Source organism: Pinus tabuliformis, chromosome X (genome assembly GCF_031772625.1).
Source record: "Pinus tabuliformis cultivar Carrire ecotype Pingquan chromosome X, CPIR1, whole genome shotgun sequence".
In the NCBI taxonomy this organism is placed as follows: domain Eukaryota; kingdom Viridiplantae; phylum Streptophyta; class Pinopsida; order Pinales; family Pinaceae; genus Pinus; species Pinus tabuliformis.
The window spans coordinates 361,974,229-361,998,244 of NC_142308.1; the positions used below are offsets into that span (position 1 = coordinate 361,974,229).

Genomic DNA, 24,016 nt, shown 5'->3' on the forward strand with positions numbered 1-24,016 from the left:
TACACTGATCCATACTCATCATTCCTACTAATGTATATATAATTCATCCATACACGACAAGATTCAATAGTGAAATACATTGATCCATATTCATCTTTCTACACTCTACACTCTACATTGATTTTTAAATTCATCATTCAATCATTCTAGAATCTAATTAGTACTAAGCAAAATAGACTATAGTAGACACTGAAGTCCAAAGACTAGAATGGTAAATTGATATAACTAGAACTCAAAAATAGTAAAGAGTGATGTGTCAAAGAATCAGTGTAACGTCATCGACATCTAGAGTCGAGACTCGAAAGTTAAAACTGAAAATTAAAAATGGAAAATGAGCATTGAAGCAATGTTGTGAACATCGGCATCGGGATAAAATCGGCAAGGGTCTGGAAAACCAAAAATCGTAAAAATCAGGAAAATATCGGAAAAAAATCGGCAAACATCGGCAAAATTAAGATACCATAAAAATATCATTAAAAATCAGAAAACATCAGCTAGGCCAAAAAATCATGATTTCGAGATAAAATCGGGATGTTACTGAGATGTTCGCAACACTGCATTGAAGTAGCATCGTGGGGGAGGAGAGTCAACAGTTAACTGGTAAGTCAGATAGCATTGTTTGCTAAGCCAAGTAGAGGTAAGCTTGGTAAGTCAAATGAGTGAGTTAGGGATTGCAAATTAGTTTAAGGTTTGATATTTGTTATGGATTTTTCTTTTCAGTTTTAATTTTATTTTATTTTTTTTAATTTCAAGGGCTACTAGACAAAATTGAGGGGGACATGTCCCCCTCAAAAGGGTTGATTTTGGGCTTGGTGCTCTTGATTAAATGCTAGTTCCAGACCCTCATACTTGATAGAATCCAATGGAAACATTGCAATCCCCCAATCATGAAATCTTGAAAACTGTTAAGTCTGCTGAATTTTGAATGGGATATGAAATTCTATTTTCTCCATATGAAGTCCGATGAGGTTGGAACCACTCTCAAACATCCTAAGTCATTTCATGGTAATGTTGGAAATTTATAAAGGAGAATAACAATTTTACTTTAAGAATTTAACATTACCATTAAATACATGGCATTAGTAGGGCCCTAAGGTTGAATATTAAGTTTCTTCACTCATAAATTATTGTTTTCAAGCAAAATTAAGGAGGGACGCCTAGCCATTTCTGAGGGGGGCACCCAAAAGCACCCTTTTTGGGGAGTCGCACCCTCACATTGGGGAAACGTCCCCCCTTGTGTCTCCCCACGTCTCCCCAAAGGGGGACATGGGGAAACGTTTCCCCATACGTCCCCCTGTCCCAGGTGAATGGGGTGCGATGGATGCGTGCACCCAACCCTGAGGGACGCATCCCCGTGGAACACTGGTAAAAAGATGTCAAATTTTGGGCACATTCTGTATAGTATACACAGTCAGGAATAAGAATTATGATGTTTTTGGATTGACATATTGTATAAAATATTGGCCTTTGATCATGCCTGGAGATCATGGCCAGAGGACAGATTTTGATGTAACTATGGTGCACTGCTGCACCCCAGATGCAGATTTATATTAAATAGATTTCTTGGTTACGGTTGAAGAAAAAATTACCATTCAGTTGAAATCAAGATTCAAAATGCAGACCCTGAACATCATGGATGATGCTATAAATCTTGCCAGTCGCAGTTGGCTTCTATTTTCAATGCCACAAAAGCTTGATATGGATAAGATGGAATATCATCAAGAAAATTTGATTGGAAGTGGAATGGCCACAAAAGTAGAAAAGATAAAAGGAATGCTCAAAATATTGAGAAAACTATTCCAGTCTCAAAAAACTAAATTACCATCAATTACACATATAAACACAGAGACAGAGAACTTATCCAAGTGATCACAAATAATAATACCATCCAACAAACTTCTAAAGGCTAGGACTTCTCTTCAAATGAGAAACAATTTCTTTTCATCACGTGACAAAACCCACGCAAGAGTGATACATATTGAAAAATAGCAAATAAAGTGATGTGCATACCTCACCAGCCCGGACCAATATGTATGAACCAACTTCCAAATCATGCACAGGAACACGTTTGGAAGCCATTGAGGAAAACTGATGAGGTACTGCTGAATCAAATGCATCCAAAACAAGAGCGAACTCTGGATTGCTTTCCTTTAGTGCCTTGACATCACCCATTGCTCGCTTTGTGTAATATTCCTCCGCTACATGGACAGTTCCCTCAGAGACATGAGGAGTACAAGTAGAGGAAACACTAGCATCCTGACATTATATACAAAATAATAAAGAAAACAGTGCACCATACATATTCAAAGTCAATAGTCTCCGATCTTACCAATATGAGCAAGGTTAAACATGGCAAGAAGCAAGCCACCTTCAAGGCTGTTTCCCATAAACACAGATGCAAATGCAGCTAAAGTCATGAGAACGTGGATATTGACTCTGCCACCAGCAATGTCAATAGATGCATCAAGTGCTGCTGATATCTGTGCATTTCAAAATATTGTACAGCTGAGTCTTTTGCTCCAATTCAAAAATAAAATGGAAGAAAGCTCTTCTCTACTCTAAAAGTAGCACATCTTCAAAATGCATAAAAGAGCACCCTCTGAGAAATGCGGGACCAAAAGCTCAGTGCACAGATGCAGCATTATCTCTAAAGGATAAAGAGCAACAGTTTATTTATTTAAATTTGAGTTTGGATAACAGAAAAGCACCATACTTCCAGCCTTCATATCTGATAGATCATTTTCTTATAAAACCACCATACGGTTTGGCAAGCTATTCATTCACAGATTTTAACTTACTTGTGATTAAATTTCTACAATAGCCAACACCTTCCATTCATGCACTGCAATTTTCTCTGCATCCACTATTTGTTACTAATAGTTCTTTGCCTAAAATGCAATATAGTGCAATCTTGCTAGAACTTAGAAGCATATGCCTTATTATTCTAAAACAACAGTTTCAACACTCACTGTTAAGAACAGACAACCCTAGGCTAGACAAATTTCAACAAGCTTCCAATAAGATACGAATTATGCATAAGAACAAGATTAAATAAACAGAAGCAAGAGAGTGAAAGACAGAAACTCCGAATTAGGATCACAAAATCATTCATAAATAACTGAGGTCACTCAAGAATTTAGGGCTTTCTTTTTCTTTTTGTTCTCTTAGCTTAGGTTTTCTATTGTACTTTTGGGAGATGACTTTTTCACTCCCCTTTTCGCCACTTCGAAATGTTGTACATTACAGTCCCTTGACATATTTTGGTCATCAGTGGATATTATTATAATTGCATTTCATTTCTACTCTTCACTGTCAAATTATCCACTTTTATCTCCAAGGAATGCAATAAACGTAAGACTCTCAACAACTTGCTTACTAAAAGTGGTAAAAAGTTTGTTGAGATCTCAACTTACAACAATAAAATATTCTAGGAAACAAAATAATATTATCTTAATCTAACTCGAGCAACCAAGTCTACAATGATAAAATAGTAGTTAGTTGCAACAACTTCCCAAAACAGCCAAGAGTATAACCTCTTCAACTAATTCACCAAAATTAACACATGGATGTAACCACCTTCCCCAAAGTAGTTAAATGACCATGTAATCAAGCTCCAACAACATTCAAAGTGTCCACAAACAAAGAACCAATGGAATCACTCCACCAAAAATATGGGCGAGACGCCTCCAACTAACGAAGTCCCACATGTGCATCTTCCAAGGCTCATGGTAGAAGACAGTTCCATGGCATACATATCCCATCAATTTAGCTCACTCAGTGGCAAGATGGCTCCATAATTAATGTCATATGTTCAAGGAGCAATGGCAGCTTCGTCCATGCCTTTCAGTTTCATGGTTTCAGAGTTGATAAAAAAGTGGCAAATTTAGGTAGACAAGGCGGCTCCAACCCGCATAATATGCATTCTGCAACACGTGATGTTTAAAAATTAAAACAGCAACCAGCAAAAGTCAAAGGTAGAAATGTGGACTCATATGCATTTGTGGTTAATATATCATCAAATTCAAGGGGGCTCCACATCACAGTGAGGGTATCTCATGACTCATGAGTGACTACAAAGTATGGCAGCTCCCACATTAACTCACATTTACAGCTCCATGTGTGACAACCCCATCCAACAACCAATTATGGAACATTTGACTTACTTTGCAACTCATCAATAAAATTTAGCATGGTTTCATGAAGTAGGATTCCCCTCAATCATGTCATGGGTTCAAGAGAACAGGCCCATAGATCATGGACTAACCAAAGTTCCACAATACAATCATCTTCAAAATGTGAATAAAATAAAATCTACTTTCCTCATCATATGTGCCCCTTCAAAGCACATGGATGAAGTCACCCCATGCAAGGTCAACTTATGAGGTTGTATGCTATGTTTGTTTACTCTTGTATGACATAAACCATCGGATAAGTAAAGCAGGCGACACTTTTAGGATGGCGTCACTTCCACCTTTTGGGCCACTCACATCACTTTGGTTAAGTGTATAAAGTGATGAAAAGTAAGGTAGTCATTAAAACCTTTATCTTTGAGTCAAGAAAAATCTTCGTCATAGTTCTAGTGCATAAAAGTTTAAAACAGGTGGCCCCTTTATAGCACTATTTATCATTACCATAGCACACGTCTTCATTATTAGAATGATATGATTTTTAATTTTTCTTTATGCCTTCATCATGGTCAAGTTGTGAAAGGGGTGGCCCCTTTCAACCTTGCCAAAAGATTTGCTTCTAATAACAATCATAATCCAAAGTCATGATGAGAAGAGACCATGAAATGCATGAGTTGTAGAAAAAATTTGTCCAATAGGCCCACCTGGTTTTAAGTTGTTTTGCACATCAAGTTTAATGCCCAAACCCCATGGATCATTGCTGATATTTAAATTTGAATATAAGAGCAATTAAAACACTAGAAGCTACCATTACTCTTTTACAAATCAGCGGATAACTTTCACAAGCATGCACAAAAATTTAGACACTGATTTTTGGTAGACATTATGCATATTTTTTGTTGACTTCTAGTCTAAACCTACGTTGAAAGCTTGTAAACAACCTTTGCTCCTGAAGTAGATCACAGACCCAAAGAGAGAGAGCTGCTAAAATGTTTGTCGCTTTGTTTTTACCTTAGAATAATTTTGGTTGGGCATCTGGCTTAAGTTTTTTTTTGGATTAGGCTTAAAGGTTTTTCTACAGTCTCAACCCTCATCTAGGGTACACACAAATTACAGAACAGCGAAGTTCTGTTTAGGGTGTTAGCTTGGGTATTTGTTTTCTCTTACTCTTGGTTAAGATTCGTTTAGGATATAGGCTTTTGTTAGGGCTTGGTATTGCAAATGTTCTAGATCTTGGCCTTGTATTATTAACTCTGTTCTAGCGCACAAATTCGAGCAGAATTGACATCACTTAAGATTGGCTACAAGACTACTCTTTAGGAAGAGCAAAGCTAGTTTAGGACCTCAGCATTCAATGACCATTACAAGGTCTCAGATATGTTTTTAGGGCTTGAAGGAGATAACATCTGTCTAGCGAAATTTGCATCTACCCTTATCTAGCAGTGCTATGAAGCATATCAGACCTGCTCCAAGACAAGTAAGAAACCCCTTCATTAGCAGCAGTAAAGTTGTCAACACTAAACAAGAACAGTCACAGTGTTTAGGCTAGTAAATGAAGTGAGTCTATCTTGACTTTGATAAGAAGCAGTGTATAGGAAGTTTGTTCACCTACAGTTGTCAATATATGACAATAATTCTCACCGCAAACTCATAGTATATCAGTGAGTAACTTCAGGGAATAAATGCACTAAGCCAATCATTGATTTCACAACCTAGGTAGGATAAAATGCACTAAACCAATGATTGATTTCGAGTGTTGTTGTATGTTGCATTAAATTATTATAAAGGGTTTATAAAAGCACAAGCATGCAGTTTCATTGTAACTTCTGAAAAACCTGAAAGCAGTAATCTATAGTCACCTTAATGTGTAACATTAGTAACTTTACCTTATACCAGTAAGCTTAGCAGTCACATGTATGACATATAGCAACTTGTGTGGAGTGCCTTTATGAGACAAGCAGCAATTTGCATAGACATAAATGACTATAGAAAATTGAAAGTATACATGACAGTGAAAATTAAAACATGATGTCTCAGGGGGCAGCTCAATTGGTGATCAAAGTAATGTGAAATCTGTGAAAACTGAGAGATCCAAAGTTCAAATCCCCCTATTTGTGACCCGGTTTACAGAGAGGAGGATGGGTCTTAGACCCCAGAGGTTTACTAGTAGTTATGTGTCAGGCAGGCCACTGGGTTCCTCTGGGATACAAAAAAAAAAAATGACTGTAAATGGCAGTGAATCGATCCTTGAATTGTGAATTGATATAATTGATACTCTAACAACAGTGAAATATTATGACAGTAGGTGTAGTTGGGCTTTGGCAAGATAGTTTGTATGTGACTTTGACATACAGGGTTTGACTTGACATTGATAATATGAACTGATATGATAGTACCTCAGGTGATCTTTTATAGGGCAGGCTGTAGTGAACTTGTGTGACAGAGATTTCCTATGAGATAAGACAGCAAGTGTTGACACTAATTATATCTCTTGATAACAGTGATAACTTTAACATAATCAGTTCATGGCCCAGGATTTGCATTGTATATAACAGTGACATATAGTTGATGAAGAGTTAACAATTAAGACATGACATGTTGACTTGACATATAAGCATACAAGACTTGACAATGAGTTGACACGTAGATCTGGCATTGATACATCGAAAGTGACATTGTGATAGTAAGAGTGTGTGTATATATATATATATATATATATATATTGTTTCATCCCATGATAATTCCTATGTGACAATGATCTACTTGATGTTGTTGAAGAATCTAGGGCAAGTATATTTAGAATGATTCTTCTTAGCATGATAACAATTGGTGAAGTATTTATGCAATTTAATCTTAGCTTGATCTTTCATTCATTATTAGTGTGTGTGAGTTAGCTTCATCAAACTGCTACCAAAACAAAAGAGACAAGAACACAAATGATTGGCTTTCTGCCAGGGCCAAAACCTCTCCCTCTTGGAGAGGAAAACCCATGCAAAATTCTTCTTATAGAGATTTCATTGACAAATACCAAGACCATAACCCTTGACACAGTTAGCCTCTCCAAGACCAAGATACCTTATCCTCCTCCTTGCTGAGATCGACATGATTTCTGCACTGCTGAAGCCATTGTTGTTGCATCACTGAGATTTTCATCATAGCCTCTTCATTATATTACAGAGATCTCTTTGTCTTTATTAAGATCTTTCATCGTGACCTTAATTCTCTCCCTTGATCAATGCACCGAGGGCTTCACTGTTGTTACACCATACTTGGATCATCACAATACCCATCATCATGTTGATTGTGAGCAGAAGAGAGTATACGTTATAACCAGTGTTCCACGGGGCCTCCCCCCCCCACACAGTGTTCCATGGGAACTCGCCCCCCCCCCCCCCAAGGGGTCGAGTTCCCTAGCTCCCCCGCGCTCCGGGGACTTGGGGACGAGAGGGGGTCGTTTCCCCACGCTCCCAAAAACAGGGTACGCAGGGGAACGTGACAAGGGGTCGTTTCCTTCTGCTGAGGGGTTATTTTCAAAAAGGGGTCGCGGGGGCTCGACGGGGGTCATTTCCCTTTGACCAATTCCGATTTTTTTAAATGATTTTTTTTTAATCATAAATTTAATTTTTTTTATCAGGCAAGGGTTTCCGTTTAAGTGTGTTTGCTGCCCTCCCTCCCTCACTCCATTCGCAACACTCGGACGCCATCACGTCGCCGATACCATTGCTGCAGCACTTCGACGCCATCACTCGAACCATGGACACCCGTCGCCATCGTTGCTGGAAGCCACGCTACACCTAAAGGCTGAAACACCGTGGACGTCGTCACCTGAAGGTTGAAGCACCGTAGACTCTGGACGCCATCACCTGAAGCACCATGCTGACTGCTGCTGACCACCGCACCGCGCTCACTGCTACTGCTGCCTGACTAGTGACCACCGCACCGTGCTACTGTTGCCTGACTAGTGACCACCGCACCGTGCTACTGTTGCCTGACTAGTGACCACCGCACCGTGCTACTGTTGCCTGACCATCGCACCGTGCTGCCTGAAGGCTGACAGTCCACTGTCCAGTTTGCAGCCTCCATCCCCCATCGACAGTCAAGCTGTAACAGTAAGTACCCACTGTTGTTTTTAAAAAATTTCCATTTTTTTTGTATATTCAAATATTGTCATTTTTTTTAAATTTTCTCATTCCTGTAGGCTGAGTTTTTTTTCATTTTTTTTTTGAAACTTGACTATGTTTTTTTCATTTTTTTTGTAAATCTTAATTTTTTTTTATTTTTTATTTTTGACTGTGTATTAATTTTAATTTTTTCTTGTAAATTTAAAAAAATAAAAATATTTGGTGTTCAATGTGTGTGTTGTTAGTATTAGTCAGCCTGTGTAATGTTTTTAAATTTTTTTATTTTCACTACAAGCTGCAACCTACATTTGTCATTCAACTTACAAAGTTACAACTATGAGTCAGAGTCAGACTTCTTCTGGGAACAGTGAGAACAGTGACAGCAGCTACAGTGGTAGTGAGCCACAAGATGCACAAGAAGAAATTGAAAGCAGTCACAGGGGGGCAAGAAACCAGAATAGGCATGGTGTAGATTCTGGAGGCCCACCAAGAGAGTTGGAAAAATTTGCAAAGGGGACATTTAATCCTCTAAAACCACTTCTAATCTATGCAACCAGACTGTTGAAAAAGAATCCAAAAGTTGGTGGTGGCTCACGTGATTGGGTCTGCAATATTTGTGGGCATCACTTTGTTGGCAGCTATACCAAGGTGAAGCAACACATTTTGGCTATTACATGTAAAGGAGTCAATATGTGTCTCCCAAAGAACCTGAATTCAGCTCAAAGAGAGCAACTTTGGAGGCTAGAAAGGGCAGCCACTGGAAAAGGATTGTTTTCTAGCAAACATGTTGATCCATCCACAAATATTCCTCCATCCAGTGCTTCATCAAAAAAGACAAAGGTTTCTATTGGTGCATCTCGTTCTTGTGCAATGGGTGGTACAGTGTCTAGGATGTACAACATTCTAGATTGAGATGACATAGATGATGCAATTGGAAAATTTCTTTTTGCCAATAGGCTCTAATGCCTCCTTCCTTCTCTTATTGTGTCATATTCGTACATCCTTCAATCCTATGCCAAGTTGCTCTTAAGGGGGGATGTTAGGATATTCCCACACATAGGAAATAGTTAAATATAACTTGGTCTCGTGTAGAGTTAAGTAAAGTGTGTTTCTTTACTATGTACTTTTGTAACTTACAATCCAGCGGTCACAATATGTTCTATACATTAAGTGATCCGACGGTTCATTCTCTCCTCAGTATTACCAACACCTGATCCATGGCGTAACACCTGATTGGTCCATGATCTCTATTTAAAGAGCATGGAGGGTCATTTGTAGGGTGACTGTTCATGAGAGAAGCTTATGTAATTTTCTTTCTTTTATTAATAAATTGCCTGAAGTGGCCGCGTTGGCTCAGGCCGTGGATTGTTTCCCTCTTTGAGGGTTTTAACCACGTCAAGAACACTGGTGTATTGATTTGTGATCTGTTTGTGAGCGGTGTCCTTTGGTGTTCTATTTGAGGAACTTACCCTGTAAATTCCTACATGGTATCAGAGTTATTTGAGGGCCGCATCCTACCTTGTAAATTCAACAGGATAAAAGTACATTTGTTTTGTTTTGATTATCTTACAGTTACCTACATCATTATAGCACAAGAAGCTGTGTTAGGACATTGAATCCCTTTAGGCATCAAATTGTTTCATTGTCAAGGACAGCTAGTTAAAGTCTGGTTAAGATAACTATAACTCTAGACATTATTCAGGGTTGTGTCAAATTTATTAGGCATGTTAGGTCTGTATTAGAATTAGCTTACACAAGTCATTGAGTTGAAAAGACAACAAAGATTTAGAGTCATTCAAGGAAAATTTGAAGAACAAGGTCTGACATAAAGAAACAGGTAAGTATTTGTTGTATTATTATTGTATATCTCTTGTTACTGAGGTATGTTATAGTCACATTTATTATTGTTGCACTAACCATTGTTGCAGGCAGAGGTAAGTTTTGTTAAAAGGGTGGTTGTGTTCATTTTGGGTATTGGGTTTCATTTGGGCTTGCTTCTATTGCAGGTTTAACACAGTTCAAGCACCTTCAACTTCTACAATGGAACAGTTGCATGAAGATATGGTCCACCAGTGACATCAAGTAGGGCAACAGAAGGCAAGTTTCACTTGGTTCAACTCCAGAATTGCAGATCTTTAAGGGAAGAACACTGAAGCAATAAAGAACAGAATATCAAGCCACTAAGTGAGCAACATCAAGAATAAGCAAGCAGTATAGTCCATCCTCTACAACAAATTTCATCATCAGCAACAAAGACAATTTGAACAGTAGTTGTCAAGTCTTGTAAGCATTGTAAAGAGTCCTCTCTGTCAATTAAAGTCAAACAGTGTATATCATTGTAATTGTAAAAAATCTGAGTCTTGCCTAGAGTTGAAGAAGGCAAATTTGTTTTGGGTTAAGGGATTTGGTTTCTTGTTGGGGTAAGGGTTCTTGTTTATAGAGTTTGTCGGGACAAGGGTTTAGGTCCTAGTATTATTGGTCAGTCAAGAAAATCATTTAAATATCATTGTAATGTGGATCATTGTCCCTGGTACGGGAATCCACACTTTCTGTATTCAAATTTTTGTCTTTAGGGTGGTAAGGTGGTGCTAGGCAAGTGAATGAAGTCACCTACAGGTTGGGGCCTGTAAACACTTCAGGGTGGTAGGGTGGTGCTAGGGCAAGTTGTGGCTTGCTAGGGTGTTGGGGCTTCCATTCAGCGGACTGTTAATAAAACCAGGGTGTTGAGGCGTCCTTCCAGTGGGAGTTGGAGAAAAATGATTTTCTAGAGTTCTAGGAAGTTGTAGCTTTCTTTTTAGTTGGCGATGAATATTAAAGAACTTATTAGAAAAGTGTTCGGTGGTTTTTGACCCGGAGAGCATTTTCCACCTAAAAATATTATGCCTACTGTCTCTATTTTTGCATTGTTGTTTATGTTCTTACTGAACAATAATAATAATAACTAAAGATTAACTAATGCTCTTAAAATATTAATAAAGTGTTAATTGCTAAGAAATATTGATTCACCCCCCCTCTCAATGTTTCCAACATCCACTAGGTGCTAGATTTTGTTGTAACAGGTATCTTATGAGTGACTATAAAGTATGGCAGCTCCCACAACTAGTATGGCATCTCCCACAATAATTCATATTTACGGCTCCATATCTAACAGCCCCATCCAATAATTGGTCAATGCAACATTTGACTTGCTTTACAGCTCATCAATCAAATTTACCACGATTTCCTGAAGTAGAAGATCCCCTCAATCATGTTATGGGTTATGGTTCAAGAGAACAAGCCCATAGATCATGGACTAACCAAATTTCCATGCTACATTCATCTTCAAAATGGTTAACAAAAAGGTATCTGATTTCCTCATCATGTGTGCCCCTTCAAAGCACATGGATGACATCACCCCATAAGGTTGACTTATAAGGTTTCATGCTACTTTTGTTTACTCTTATATGACATTAACCATCGTATAAGTAAAGGGGGCGTCTCCTTTAGGATGATGTCACTTCCACCTTGTTAAATTGAGATAACAATGGTATTTTCTATGATTAGCACAATTACTTGATATGGATCACAGAGGCCTAAATTCAACAATTACTTCAATGTACTTTATGCAGCCCAATGACAATTTTCCAAATTAGTTTCCAATAGCAATCACATTAACCATAAATCACATCGGCAGTAATTGTAGATAGAACATAAAATAAAATGCAGAAGACAAGCCAAGACAAGAGGACACCAGATTTCGCAGATGCCAGAGAAAAACCCCAATGTGGGGAAAACCCTTTGATCAACTCTTCTTATTATGATATCAAATGTTAAGCAAAGAGAGAGAGTACAAAAGTTAAAACTAACTTGCCAAATCAAATTCAAAACAGCCCCGTCAAATCTGCAGTCAAACTCAACGCTAACCAGAAAGTCAAAGATGGTCAACAAAGCTGTCAAACTTGCCTCCTCGAGCTCGGTCAACCTCAGTCAAACTCAGCCTTCCTTGTTGGTCAAAGTCAGCCCAAAACAATCTTTCAAACTCCAGTCAAATTCGGTCAAATCTGTTGTAATTTTCTACAATCAACCCTGAAGTCAATGCTGGTCAAAGTGCCTAGATTTTCTCAATTTTTGTGCCCGGTGATGCAACCTAGAGAAATAGAAATAATCCTTCACAAATCGTAGTCAAAACTGATCAAAGAGTCCCTAGTCAACGCTGGTCAAACTTGGTTAACACCTGAAATTTTCGGCCATGTAATTCTGTCCAAAAATTCGACCTCCTTGCCACACATGTGAGAGAGAGCAAATACCCAATAGTTGTATGAACCAATGAGAGAAGGAGAGAGAAGAAAGTGTGAGTGATGATGATGCCAAATGAGGAGAGAGGTCACTTCTATTTATACAAGTCGTTGAGGGTGAAGTGACACGTCCAATGGGCTTCATGAGCCTATATGATGATGTGGCCAACTTGAACAATTTACACGTGTGGGAATAAATTCAAAAACAAACTTTTGCTTGTCCAAATTAGATGATCTTTATATCAATTTTGGTCCTCTCGAAAACAGGGATTTAATGCAATCATTATCTCCATCAAATGAGTTGTCCCAAGGTGGAATTTGGCCCTAGTTGCCAATTTTAACACTCCCTCTCAACTAGGGATAATTCTGCCTATCATCGTCGATCATCATGTCATTATGTCGTCATGAACCATCTTTGTATCTCATCTCATCTCTACTCTATTCAACATTGATATGAATAATGAAGAAGAATCGATCGAAAGTGAGTCACAAGACCTTACCACTCTCCATTGACAAAAGTCAGTCCAGAGGTAGAACCTCAATCCAACTTGATCTCAAATCAAGTTGTTGAACACCATGCATCCTAGACATAGGGAGTACAGCAATACACAATGCGTCCATCAGTAGTGTTATGGTCCCTATCCACTTTTCCCAACTCATTGGCCAGATGAGAGGTACTTCCCATGAGTCCCGGACTACATGGGTAGGATGTATGTTGGGGCATCTGCAGGAGAAGGTGAACCACTCATTCTGCTCATATGCCATAGAAGAAGGTGAACCACTCATCCTAATCATTGGTCAATCGTAGGGGAAGGTGAACCAGTCACTCTACACACATGTGTCATCAATCATAGGGGAAGGTGAACCACTCGCCCTACACACGTCAACTATCATGGGATATCACAGGGGAAGGTGAACCTATTAAAATTGGAAACTAGAGCCAAATTCCACCTTAAGACAACTCATTTGATGGAGATGATGATTGCATTAAACTCCTCTTTTCGAGAGGATCAAAATTGATATAAAGATCATCTCATTTGGACAAGCGAAAGTGTGATTTTGAATTTATGGCCACACGTGCAAATTATCAAGGTCGGCCACATCATCATGTAGGCTCAGAAAGCCCAGTGGATGTGTCACTTCACCCTCAACGACTTGTATAACTACAAGTGACCTTTCACCTCATTTGGTATCTTCTTCACTCACACATTCTCTCTCCTTCCCTCATTGGTTCGTACTACATTGGGCATTCTTCTCTCTCACACGTGTGGATCAAGAAGGATAAATTTCAGAAGCTAAATTACAGGGCCAAAATTACAGAGTTGACTGCAGTTTGACCAGCGTTGACCAACAACTTCTGGGCATCATTTGTCTTCGATCTTTTAGGGATATTTCTATCTCAGCAGGGCACAACTTTTGGCATAAAAACAAAGGTTTTCTAAGCACTTTGACAACAGACCAAATTGTAGGTTGATCGCAGATTTTAGATAGCAATTTGACCAAGTTTGACTATTGACTTTGTCATTGTTTTGGGTTGATTTTGACTTCCTGGTTAGGTCGAGTTTGATTGGGGAAGAATGAGTTGTTTTGAGGACATTCTATTGACTTTGACCAACGTTGAATTTCTAGTTAGGGCAGAAGTTTGACTACAGTTGACTGCATAAATTGACAGGGTTGTTTTGTCTTTGAATTGGGCAAGTCAATTTGACTTTTGTACTCTCTCTCTCTGTTGAACATTTTGATATAATAATAAGAATAATTGATCAAAGGGTTTTCCCCATCTTGGTGTTTTTCCCTGGCATCCACCAAATTTGGTGTCCTCTTGTCTTGGCTTGTCTTTTACATATTGTTTTATGTTCTATCTACTTTTACTATCAATGTGATTAATGGTTAATGTGATTGCTACTGGAAATCTAAATTGGAAATTTCTATTGCGCTGCTTAAGGAACATTTAAGTAATTGTACTAAGCATAGAACATACCATTGTTAACTAAAATTAACATGGTATCAAAGCCCAGGTGAAGACAAAGCCCAAGCAAGAGAGAGAAAAGCAATCACTAAGAAAAGAGTTGTTGGACAAGAAAATTGGTCTAGCTTCAATGGCGACTACATCATACTTCAAATCCGAGGATAACCTCAAGGACAAATCTAACTATCATGCACGGAAAATGACTTTGGATTTGACTTTGGACGAAAATGATGCTATGGACTATTGTTAAAATTGGCAACTAGGGCAAAAATCCATGTGGGTCATCTTATTTATGGCAGCTGATATTTTTCTTGGATCCGTTTCATCGAGAGGTGTAGGATTGATCTAAAGATCATCCAATTCCGATAAGTATTCATGGAGTTATGAATTTATTTGTGTTATAAGACAATTCATCAAGGTCAGCCAACAACTAAATAACACCCACATGTGCTCAACGTTTTAGTATAAAAAGAGGTGGCTTGCTAGTCATTTGTACACACTCTTCTTGTGATCTCTTCCTCTCCACTTGTCTTTGGGTTTTGGTGGGAGGATAGATCCTAAGAGATATGCTGCCCTAAGAAGAGCTGCCCTGGATGCTGCCATGGAAAAGAAGGATCTACGCAGCTCCTAAAAGATGATGCCCTAGCTCTATGTGCCCTATATCTAGGACGTTGTCATGGTGAAGCTGCCTAAGACAAAGTCATGTTGAAGCTGCCCAAGTGACAAGCAGATTTGGAGGGTTGTTCAAGGACTGTTGAGAGGAGTTTAGGGTTGCCCAAGTACCTTAACCATAACAATTAGGAACAACAAAGTGACAAGCAGATTTGGAGGGTTGTTCGAGCACTGTTGAGAGGAGTTTAGGGTTGCCCAAGTACCTTAACCAGAACAATTAGGAACAACAAAGTGACAAGCAGATTTGGAGGGTTGTTCGAGGACTGTTGAGAGGAGTTTAGGGTTGCCCAAGTGCCCTAACAAGAACAGTTAGGAATAGCAAAGTGACAAGCATATTTGGAGGGTTGTTCGAGGACTGTTGAGAGGAGTTTAGGGCTGCCCAAGTGCCCTAACCAGAACAGTTAGGAACAGCAAAGTGACAAGCATATTTGGAGGGTTGTTCGAGGACTGTTGAAAGGAGTTTAGGGCTGCCCAAGTGCCCTAACCAAAACAGTTAGGAACAGCAAAGTAACAAACATATTTGGAGGGTTGTTCGAGGACTGTTGAAAGGAGTTTAGGGCTGCCCAAGTGCCCTAACCAGAACAGTTAGGAACAACAAAGTGACAAGCAGATTTGGAGCAGTGTTAGAGGTGCGTTGGGTCAAGGATATTGACCAGATTTGGATCAGATTCGGAGCAGCCTGTGGGAGCCACGTGTTGGGTTAACATGGAGTGTTGAATACCCCAAAGGAGTGCAGCATGATGTGATGGATGCAGCAGTATGGTATATTGCAGCAGCATGGTGCAATAAGGTGCATGGAACAACATGTTTAGATGCAGCAGTTGGACAGCAGCAAGCAATGCAAGGGACAACAAGCTAATACATGGGACAGTTGCAAGCATGGTGACACATGAGACAGCTGCAAGCACACTGAAACATGGGACAGCTGCAACCATGGTGAAGCATGGACAGCAGCAGCATGGTAAAGCATGGACAGCAGCAAGCACAGTGTTGCAAGTACATTGGGACAACAGTATAATTGGTCCAGCAAAAACACAAAGCAGCAATGGTGCAGCAAGAACATGGGTGACAGCATGGTGCAGCCATGGCACTAGATACAGCAGTGCTATACACTGGAACAACAGCAGCATGAGGTCCAACATTGTGATGATGGGTGTAGCATGGTGCAGCACGGTGAGGTGCAGCATGATGACGAGATGTAGCACAATGATAGGTGAAGGAGTCACCTTAGAGAATCCATTGAAGCAGCATGTCTTCAACTGATCACACGTATCATCTTCCTAGAGATGATCTATGCTCTTATTTAGATAAGTCAAAGTATTGACTTCTATTGTAAATGTATTATCTCTCTCTCTCTCTGCTGAACTATTGAAGAACATATAAGAAGAATTGATCAAGGGTTTCCCCACATTGGGGTTTGTCCCTGGCTAGTGCCACATCTTGTGTCCTCTTGTCTTGGCTTGTCTTCTGCAATTTATATTTATGTTCTGACTGCAGTTTACTTTAATGCTAATGTGATTGCTAATCCGGAAAAGATATTGAGCTAACTGTGAAAATTGAAATAAATTGCTCTAGCATAGAACATACCTAAAATTAACAACTATGTAAAGGGAAGAGTGGTGGAGCCTCCTTCAAATGCACCTGCTGCTACAAAGACAAAATACAACAAATGTGAGGTGAAAGCTAAAAGAATCATTATAGACTCTATTCAAAAGCAATTGGTTGCTTATATTTCTGATTTAGAAACATCTAAGGAGATGTATGATAAGCTGGTTGGGATGTTCAAAGTGAACAACGTAAATCAAATCCTCTTTCTCAAAAACAAGTTGAAGGATATCAAGATGGACAAAAGGGAGTCTATCCAATCCTACTTCATAAGGATTACAGAAATCACAAATGACCTTCTATCTATTGGAAAAGTTGTTGCTGATAGGGAGCTCACTCTCATCGCTGAGCATGGGATGTGTTTAACACCACCATTCTCAACAATGACAAGATTCCTAGTTTCGACGAATTATTGGCTAGATGCACACAAGAAGAGACAAGGATGATGCAGAAAGACAAGCCTTCAAATGGAAATGAACCTATTGCTTCCTCTGCTCATGCAAAGATGAAGAAATGTTGGTCCAAAGAGACAAGATCAAGGATTCAAAGAAGGAAGAAATGGAAGGTGCTACGATTGTAATAGGTTTGATCACTATGCTATAGAGTGTCCTCACAAGAAGGATACTCCACGAGATGATGACAACAACAACAACAATCACAACAATTTCAAAGGCAATGGTAATCAAAGGAACAAAGTGTTCAACAATAAAGGAAAAAGGAATGCTCCTGTTGCTCGTTATGGTAATGGTCAACCTCCCAAAAGGACGAGAAATTCCAGGTATGAGGAAACTAATGATGTAGAAAAACAAAAAAAAATTATCTTATTTCCGGCCTCACTACTGCCTCTCCTCCAGATACTTTGGATCATTGGTTAATTGATATTGGAGCCTCAAGGCACTTCACCGGGTACAAGGAGGCCCTCTCAAATTTGATTGAAAAGAAGACTAGGACAATGATAATGTTGCAAGAAAGCAGGATGAATCTTCGACAAACGAATCGATGCCCAATGTTAAAGGCCCAATGGATCCCATTGATCCACCTCCTAGTGATCCCTCTACCTCAAGGAAAAGACCTTTGTGGCTCAAAGATACTCTCGAAGATGTTGAAAGACATATTGCTCCAAGAGGGACATTTAGTGAAAGTAAGTCGAACAGGTATCAAGGATACTTCACTGCTATGAGTATTATTGTCCAATCTGAGCCATGTACGTTCGAAGAAGCCATGAAACACCAAGTATGGAAGGATGTGATGAATGAGGATACCATGCTAAATTTAGATAACAATGGTATGTTCTATGTTTAGCACAATTTCTTCAATGTACTTTAAGCAGCCCAATGACAATTTTCCAAATTAGTTTCCAATAGAAATCACATTAACCATAAACTACATTGATAGTAACTGTAGATAGAACAGAAAATAAAATGTAGAAGACAAGCCAAGACAAGAGGACACCAGATTTGGCGAATGCCAGGGGAAAACCCCAATGTGGGGAAAACCCTTTGACTAATTCTTCTTATTATTATATCAAATGTTCAGCAAAGAGAGAGAGTACAAAAGTCAAAATTGGCTTGCCAAATCAAAGTCAAGCCTTGTCAAATCTACAGTCAACTACAATCAAACTTAGCCCTAACTAGAAAGTCAAAGATGGTCAACGCAGTTGTCAAACTTGCACCTTGTGCTCGGTCAACCTCAGCCAAACTCGGCCTGCCTTGTTGGTCAAAGTCAGCCCAAAACATTCATTCAAAGTCCAGTCAAATTTGGTCAAAGGAGAGTGAAAGCCTGCTATAATTTTCTGCGGTCAAAGTTGCAGTCAACCCTGAAGTCAATGATGGTCAAAGTTCCAAATTTTCTCGATTTTTGTGCCTAGTAAATGCAGCCTAGAGAAACAAAAATAATCCTCCAAAAATCGCAGTCAAAACTGGTCAAAGAGTCCCTGGTCAACGTTGGTCAAACTTGATCAACTCCTAAAATTTTCGGCCATGTAATTTTGTCCACAAATTCGACCTCCCTACCACATGTGTGAGAGAGAGAGAATGCCCAATAGTTGTACAAACCAATGAGAGAAAGAGAGAGAAGAATGTGTGAGTGATGATGATGCCAAATGAGGAGAGAGGTCACTTGTATTTATACAAGTTGTTGAGGGTGAAGTGGCATGTCCAATGGGCTTCATGAGCCTACATGATGATGTGGCCGACCTAAACAATTTGCACATGTATGGGAATAAATTCAAAAACACACTTCTGCTTGTTCAAATTAGATGATCTTTATATCAATTTTGGTCCTCTCAAAAAGAGGAATTTAATGCAATCATTATCTCCATCAAATGAGTTGTCCGAAGGAGTAATTTGGCCCTAGTTGCCAATTTTAACACACCTCCTACGCAATTCACAAGTCTTAGGTTAGTGTATAAAGTGATAAAAAGTGAGGTGGCCCATTGAAAACTTTATCATTGGCTCAAGACAAGTTTTCATCATAGTTGTAGTGCATAAAGTGGGTGGCCCTTTTATAACAAAACATTTATCATTGCCTTAGAGCATAGATGCATTCATCATTAGAATGGAAGGATTTTTAACTTTGCTTTATGCCTTCATCGTGGTCAAGTTGTAAAAGGCGATAGCCCCTTTCAAACTCGCCAAAATATTTTGCTTCTAATAGCCATCATGAGCCAAAGTCATAGTGAGAAGAGACCATGAGATGTATGATTTGTGCCACTGTTGTACGGCCTGTGTACGACCCTTCGCACCTACCTGTGTGCAATACTTTAGAGATTAGTTTCAGAGTTTAAGCTTTGATACCTTGTTAATTTCTAATCCTAGCAACCTAGAAATTTTGCTTTTATTTAGCAGATTTCTTGTTGTAAAAAATAAATTATTATGCATATGTACTAAATAAAAGCACAACTAGGATTTTAACAATTATACTCGGCAGAAGCAAATTAAATACCAATCTCACAATCACATGCACACTTAATTTTTGCCCTTCAAAACAATCTTTCATTTATTGCATTCAGAACTTACAAGGACTCTCGTCCTAGTACAATGGCCCACTAAGGAAAATATACACAGCAACCTAGAACTTGATCCAGCTGATCAAACCCTTGATGTGTCCTTCAATCTACTAGCTTATCTAGATCCTTCCCTTGCTGCCCCTTGCACTCTTCCTTGAACCTTGCACACTTGAATAAAAGTCCTTCTCCACCAAATCATTGAGAACTCGCTCTCACTGTGCCTTGTGCTCAAGATGTCTTGTGTGACTTCTCCTTTAGCCTAGCCTTCCTTTTATAAGTTTGAGTTATTAACTGAATCCACAACCATAATCTCCAAAGTGATTGACGATTGAGATTAGATCTCAACATTACTTGAGATCAATGGTTGAGATTCATCTAATTCACTAATGCAAATAACCTTTGCATTTCATTAGATTAACTCACTTTATCTTATAAAAGTCAATTACTTAATAACTAAAGCAATTTCTAAGGATAAGAGTCTATTAAGCAACTTTTGCACGCCCAAACACTTAGGCCTATGCAAAAGTACCTACCCCAGTGCCAAACATCAACAAGAACAACATATATTTTCATGGTATGAGACTTTCACGGAGTAAACCCTCATCGATGTGAAAAATCGATGACCCGATTCCTATTGCAGCAAACTGATGATATTTCACTTATTTGTTAAATTACTTGAACAAATTATTCGCAGTTTTCTACGGCAAATATTGAAATACATACACGGCAGCCTACACAAAATAAAACACTGTGGAAACTAAATACTACACTGGAGAGAAATAAACACACACATATACACTGTTATTTTTGGACAAATGTCCCCGGAAAAACCCGACGTGGGAAAACTGGTGCAACAACTGAGGGTTTTATTTATTATGTAGTAGTAATCTGAGTACAAATCGTTAGATGCCCAAACTGGTAATCTGATACAGAGAAATACTGATAAGGAGATATTGAGAAAAATCTCACACTATACCTGGCGATCCGAATCTGATCCAGGTTCTGGATGGCTGGCCCCACACTCTCTGCGTAGCCTCTCTGTCAACCTACACAACTGCATCACAGTCTTTGGGCTCTGCATCACCTCCTCCTCTGATCTCCTGTTGGCTGGAACTTCGATCCTCTGGCCCTCCAGTCTCACACCCCGACCTTTGGCTCTGGAATTCGATCTCTCAAGCAAAAATACGGATCTCCTCAAGGCTCTGTGTTGCCTCTACATCAGCCTACGCTGTCCAGCATAGCCTCTGCGCTACCTCTCCTGGATCTCTCTCTGCCTCCTCTGTTGAGTATTCCCAGATCTCTCTCTGCCTCCTTTGTTGAGTATTCCCAAATCTCTCTCTGCCTCCTCTGTTGAGTATTCCCGGATCAGGAAAAATCTCCAGCCGGAACTATCCCTGCCCCTCACTGCAAGAAATCACTTCGAACTTCTCTCCGACAACTGTTGCGCTACTCTCAACAGAAATTCAATCTCTAGTCTCCCACTCAATGTGTTTTCCAAATGCCCATCAAGCCTCCTCTTATAATCCTTCTATTGGGAATCAACGGCCCAGATTAGATTCTAATCAATGGCTCAGATCATTTTGGCTTGATCCTCGTCTTCTTCTAGAAGTTTCACCCACAGTTAAATTAATACTTTTTAATTAACCAAATTTCCTAAGTTTAGACTTAGGGAACCATTTAAAAAATTTAATTATTTTAATTAAACCATCTCTAGGTGGAATTTTCCCAAACGATTTCTAGGTATTGGAGAATGCATGTGTCTTAGCCTCTCTGCAAAATCTCGAGGCAAGAGCACATCCAATGCTACAGAAATCAACACTCCCTCTTAGCAAGGAATGTGCTCTAGTGCTGCAACCTGCTGAAGCATCACTCTGTCTCTGCACCATCTCCTGTTGCGTTGCTGATGTCTGGCTCTACTGCCCACCAACTACTGCGCAACTCTGATTGTTGCATTTGTGTTGCTGTTGGCCCTGTTGAATTGTTGCCAACACTACATCTGCATTGCAATCCTCTCTTCATATGTTGTTGCTGCAACTGCAACATCTGCAATAGAAAAGCATCCAAAATACTCAACCAACTGTGTTCAATATGATGCATCTGTCATCCGAGTTCTGACTGTTGCTAGTCTCGCGCTGTCATTGAAGCCTCGGCGCTACTACTGACTCTACTCTGTGCCAACTGCACTGCTGCCAGCTTTGCTCTGCGCTACTCAGAATCCGACCACTACTAGCTACTGCATCTGTCACTCTAGCACCTGACTGCACCAACTGACACCAGGCCATCTTGTTACTGCTAACTATGGGCTCCCGTAGCAAGGTCTTGATCCAAGAGATGGACTCCTCAAGGATCCTACCCATCCTGTAGTTCTCTGAGGCTACAACTCCAGATCATCCCACCTCACCCCTAGAGGCATCTCGACAATCATGGCAAACTCTTCCTCCAGTCTAGAGGATAAACTGTCGATCTCTGTGGATGCTGCTTGCTAATTCTACTTCTCCTCCTTATCCTTCTTTCTGAGAGGACACTAAGTGGTGAAGTGGCCCAGCTCGCCGCACCTGAAGCACTTGAACTTCGAAATATCCTTCTTTCTTATGTGTTGTTCTTGCTGCCCCTTTGATGCAAGGGCCACGTCCTCCTCTTCCTTCAGTGCTTTCGCCCCATTGCTGTTACTGCCACTGATTGTGGCCTTCACCAGACCCGCCTCATCTCCTTCTGCTGCAGATCAGCCCATACACGTTCCCAATCTAGTATTTTTTCTCTGCCCAAGATGCTTTGGATGAAAACTTTTCTAAAACGTTATTCAGTGCTAATCGTAATAACTCTGAGGGCTAGGGTGATGATCCTACTGAAGCCAACTGGTCCCGAGCATACTGAAGCCTCGTAAGAAAGGGGTCTATACGCTCCCCTTTCTGCATCCTCGTGCATCTCAACTTCTCCTCCAAGTACATCTTCTGTTGCTCGAAAGATCCTTCGTACAGCGTAGTGAAGGCTTCCCATATCTGTCTAACAATATCCTTGCTGGCTATATGGGATACTACATGATCTCGAACCCCATCGAGAATGACCCTCTTAGTCTTCGCCATCTCATCCTTATACTTCTTGAGTGGACTGCATCTGCAGGTACAACTACCACACTATTGACATTAGTTTTGAGATCATGCTCATCTAGAAGCTAAGTTGCAGGAAACGCTGGTAGGGGAGGAGTTTCCGTACGGAAATGGAAATGAAATGCCGAAACGCGTACGGTACGGCCCAGAAACACGTTTTTGGCCGTATTGGCACGTTTCTCGAGGTGGAAACGTGGCCAGTACGGCCGGAAACGCGTTTCTGGGCCGTACGACGCCGTTTCCACATGCAACTTGACTTTTTTTTAATTTTTTTTATTAATTTGTCTTCTAATTTTTAATTAGGTTTTTCTAATGCCTTCTAGTTGCTTCTAGATGCCTGTCTAAAGTTATAAAAGTGAACTTTTGCCCTAGTGTTGATATGCAGTTCATCAAGAAGTTTGAGGCATATGCAATTCATGGTAATGTTAAATTCTTAAAGTAAAAGTGATATTCTCCTTTATTTTTCATTTTCATCCTTTTACTTAAATTTTTAACATTACCATGAAATGACTCAGGATGTTTGAGAGTGGTTTCGCCCTCATTGGATTTCATATGGAGAAAGTAGAATTTTAGATCTCACTCAAAATCCAGCAAACTTATCTGTTTTTCAGGATTTTAGGATTCGGGGGATTGCAATGTTTCCATTGGATTTTATCATGTACTAGGGTATGGAACTTGTATTTAATCAAGAGAACCAAGCCCTCTATGCAGGGGAGACTCCCAATAATCAAAAGCATGTAGGGTACTAGGGTATGAAACTTGTATTTAATCAAGAGCACTAAGGTCATTCGACTATGTAGGAGGAGACTCCCAATCAAGCACGAGACAAGAAATTAGAAATTTCTCGTGGCTGATTTTGGATATTTATATTTTCATTATGTGATCATTCATGAGTAAATGTGATGTAAATTTAGAGACTTATAGTTTATGGATTGACAATTGACAATTTTATCATAATGTAATAAATTAGAATGTATCATATATGCTTTATGATTGCACATATTTCTTAAATGTCCTAATATATATATATATATATATATATATATATATATATTCGCGTTTCCATGTTTCCAAAATTTGGGGGGGTCATGTTTCGTACCTATGCCCATTTCAGAAACTCATACCCGTTTCCCC

General features: G+C 39.5%; 1 protein-coding gene across 1 annotated transcript in view; it reads right to left on the minus strand.

Annotated features, from left to right (window-relative positions):
* LOC149140001 (putative cadmium/zinc-transporting ATPase HMA1, chloroplastic) overlaps window positions 1-24,016 on the minus strand; it is a 62,304-nt gene that overhangs the window by 1,361 nt on the left and 36,927 nt on the right. The window contains exons 2-3 of the mRNA XM_089450874.1: window positions 2,330-2,480; window positions 2,011-2,198 (exon numbers count right to left, since the gene is read on the minus strand). Of these exons, the coding sequence (XP_089307000.1) occupies window positions 2,011-2,198; window positions 2,330-2,480 (339 nt within the window). The remainder of the gene's footprint in view (window positions 1-2,010; window positions 2,199-2,329; window positions 2,481-24,016) is intronic.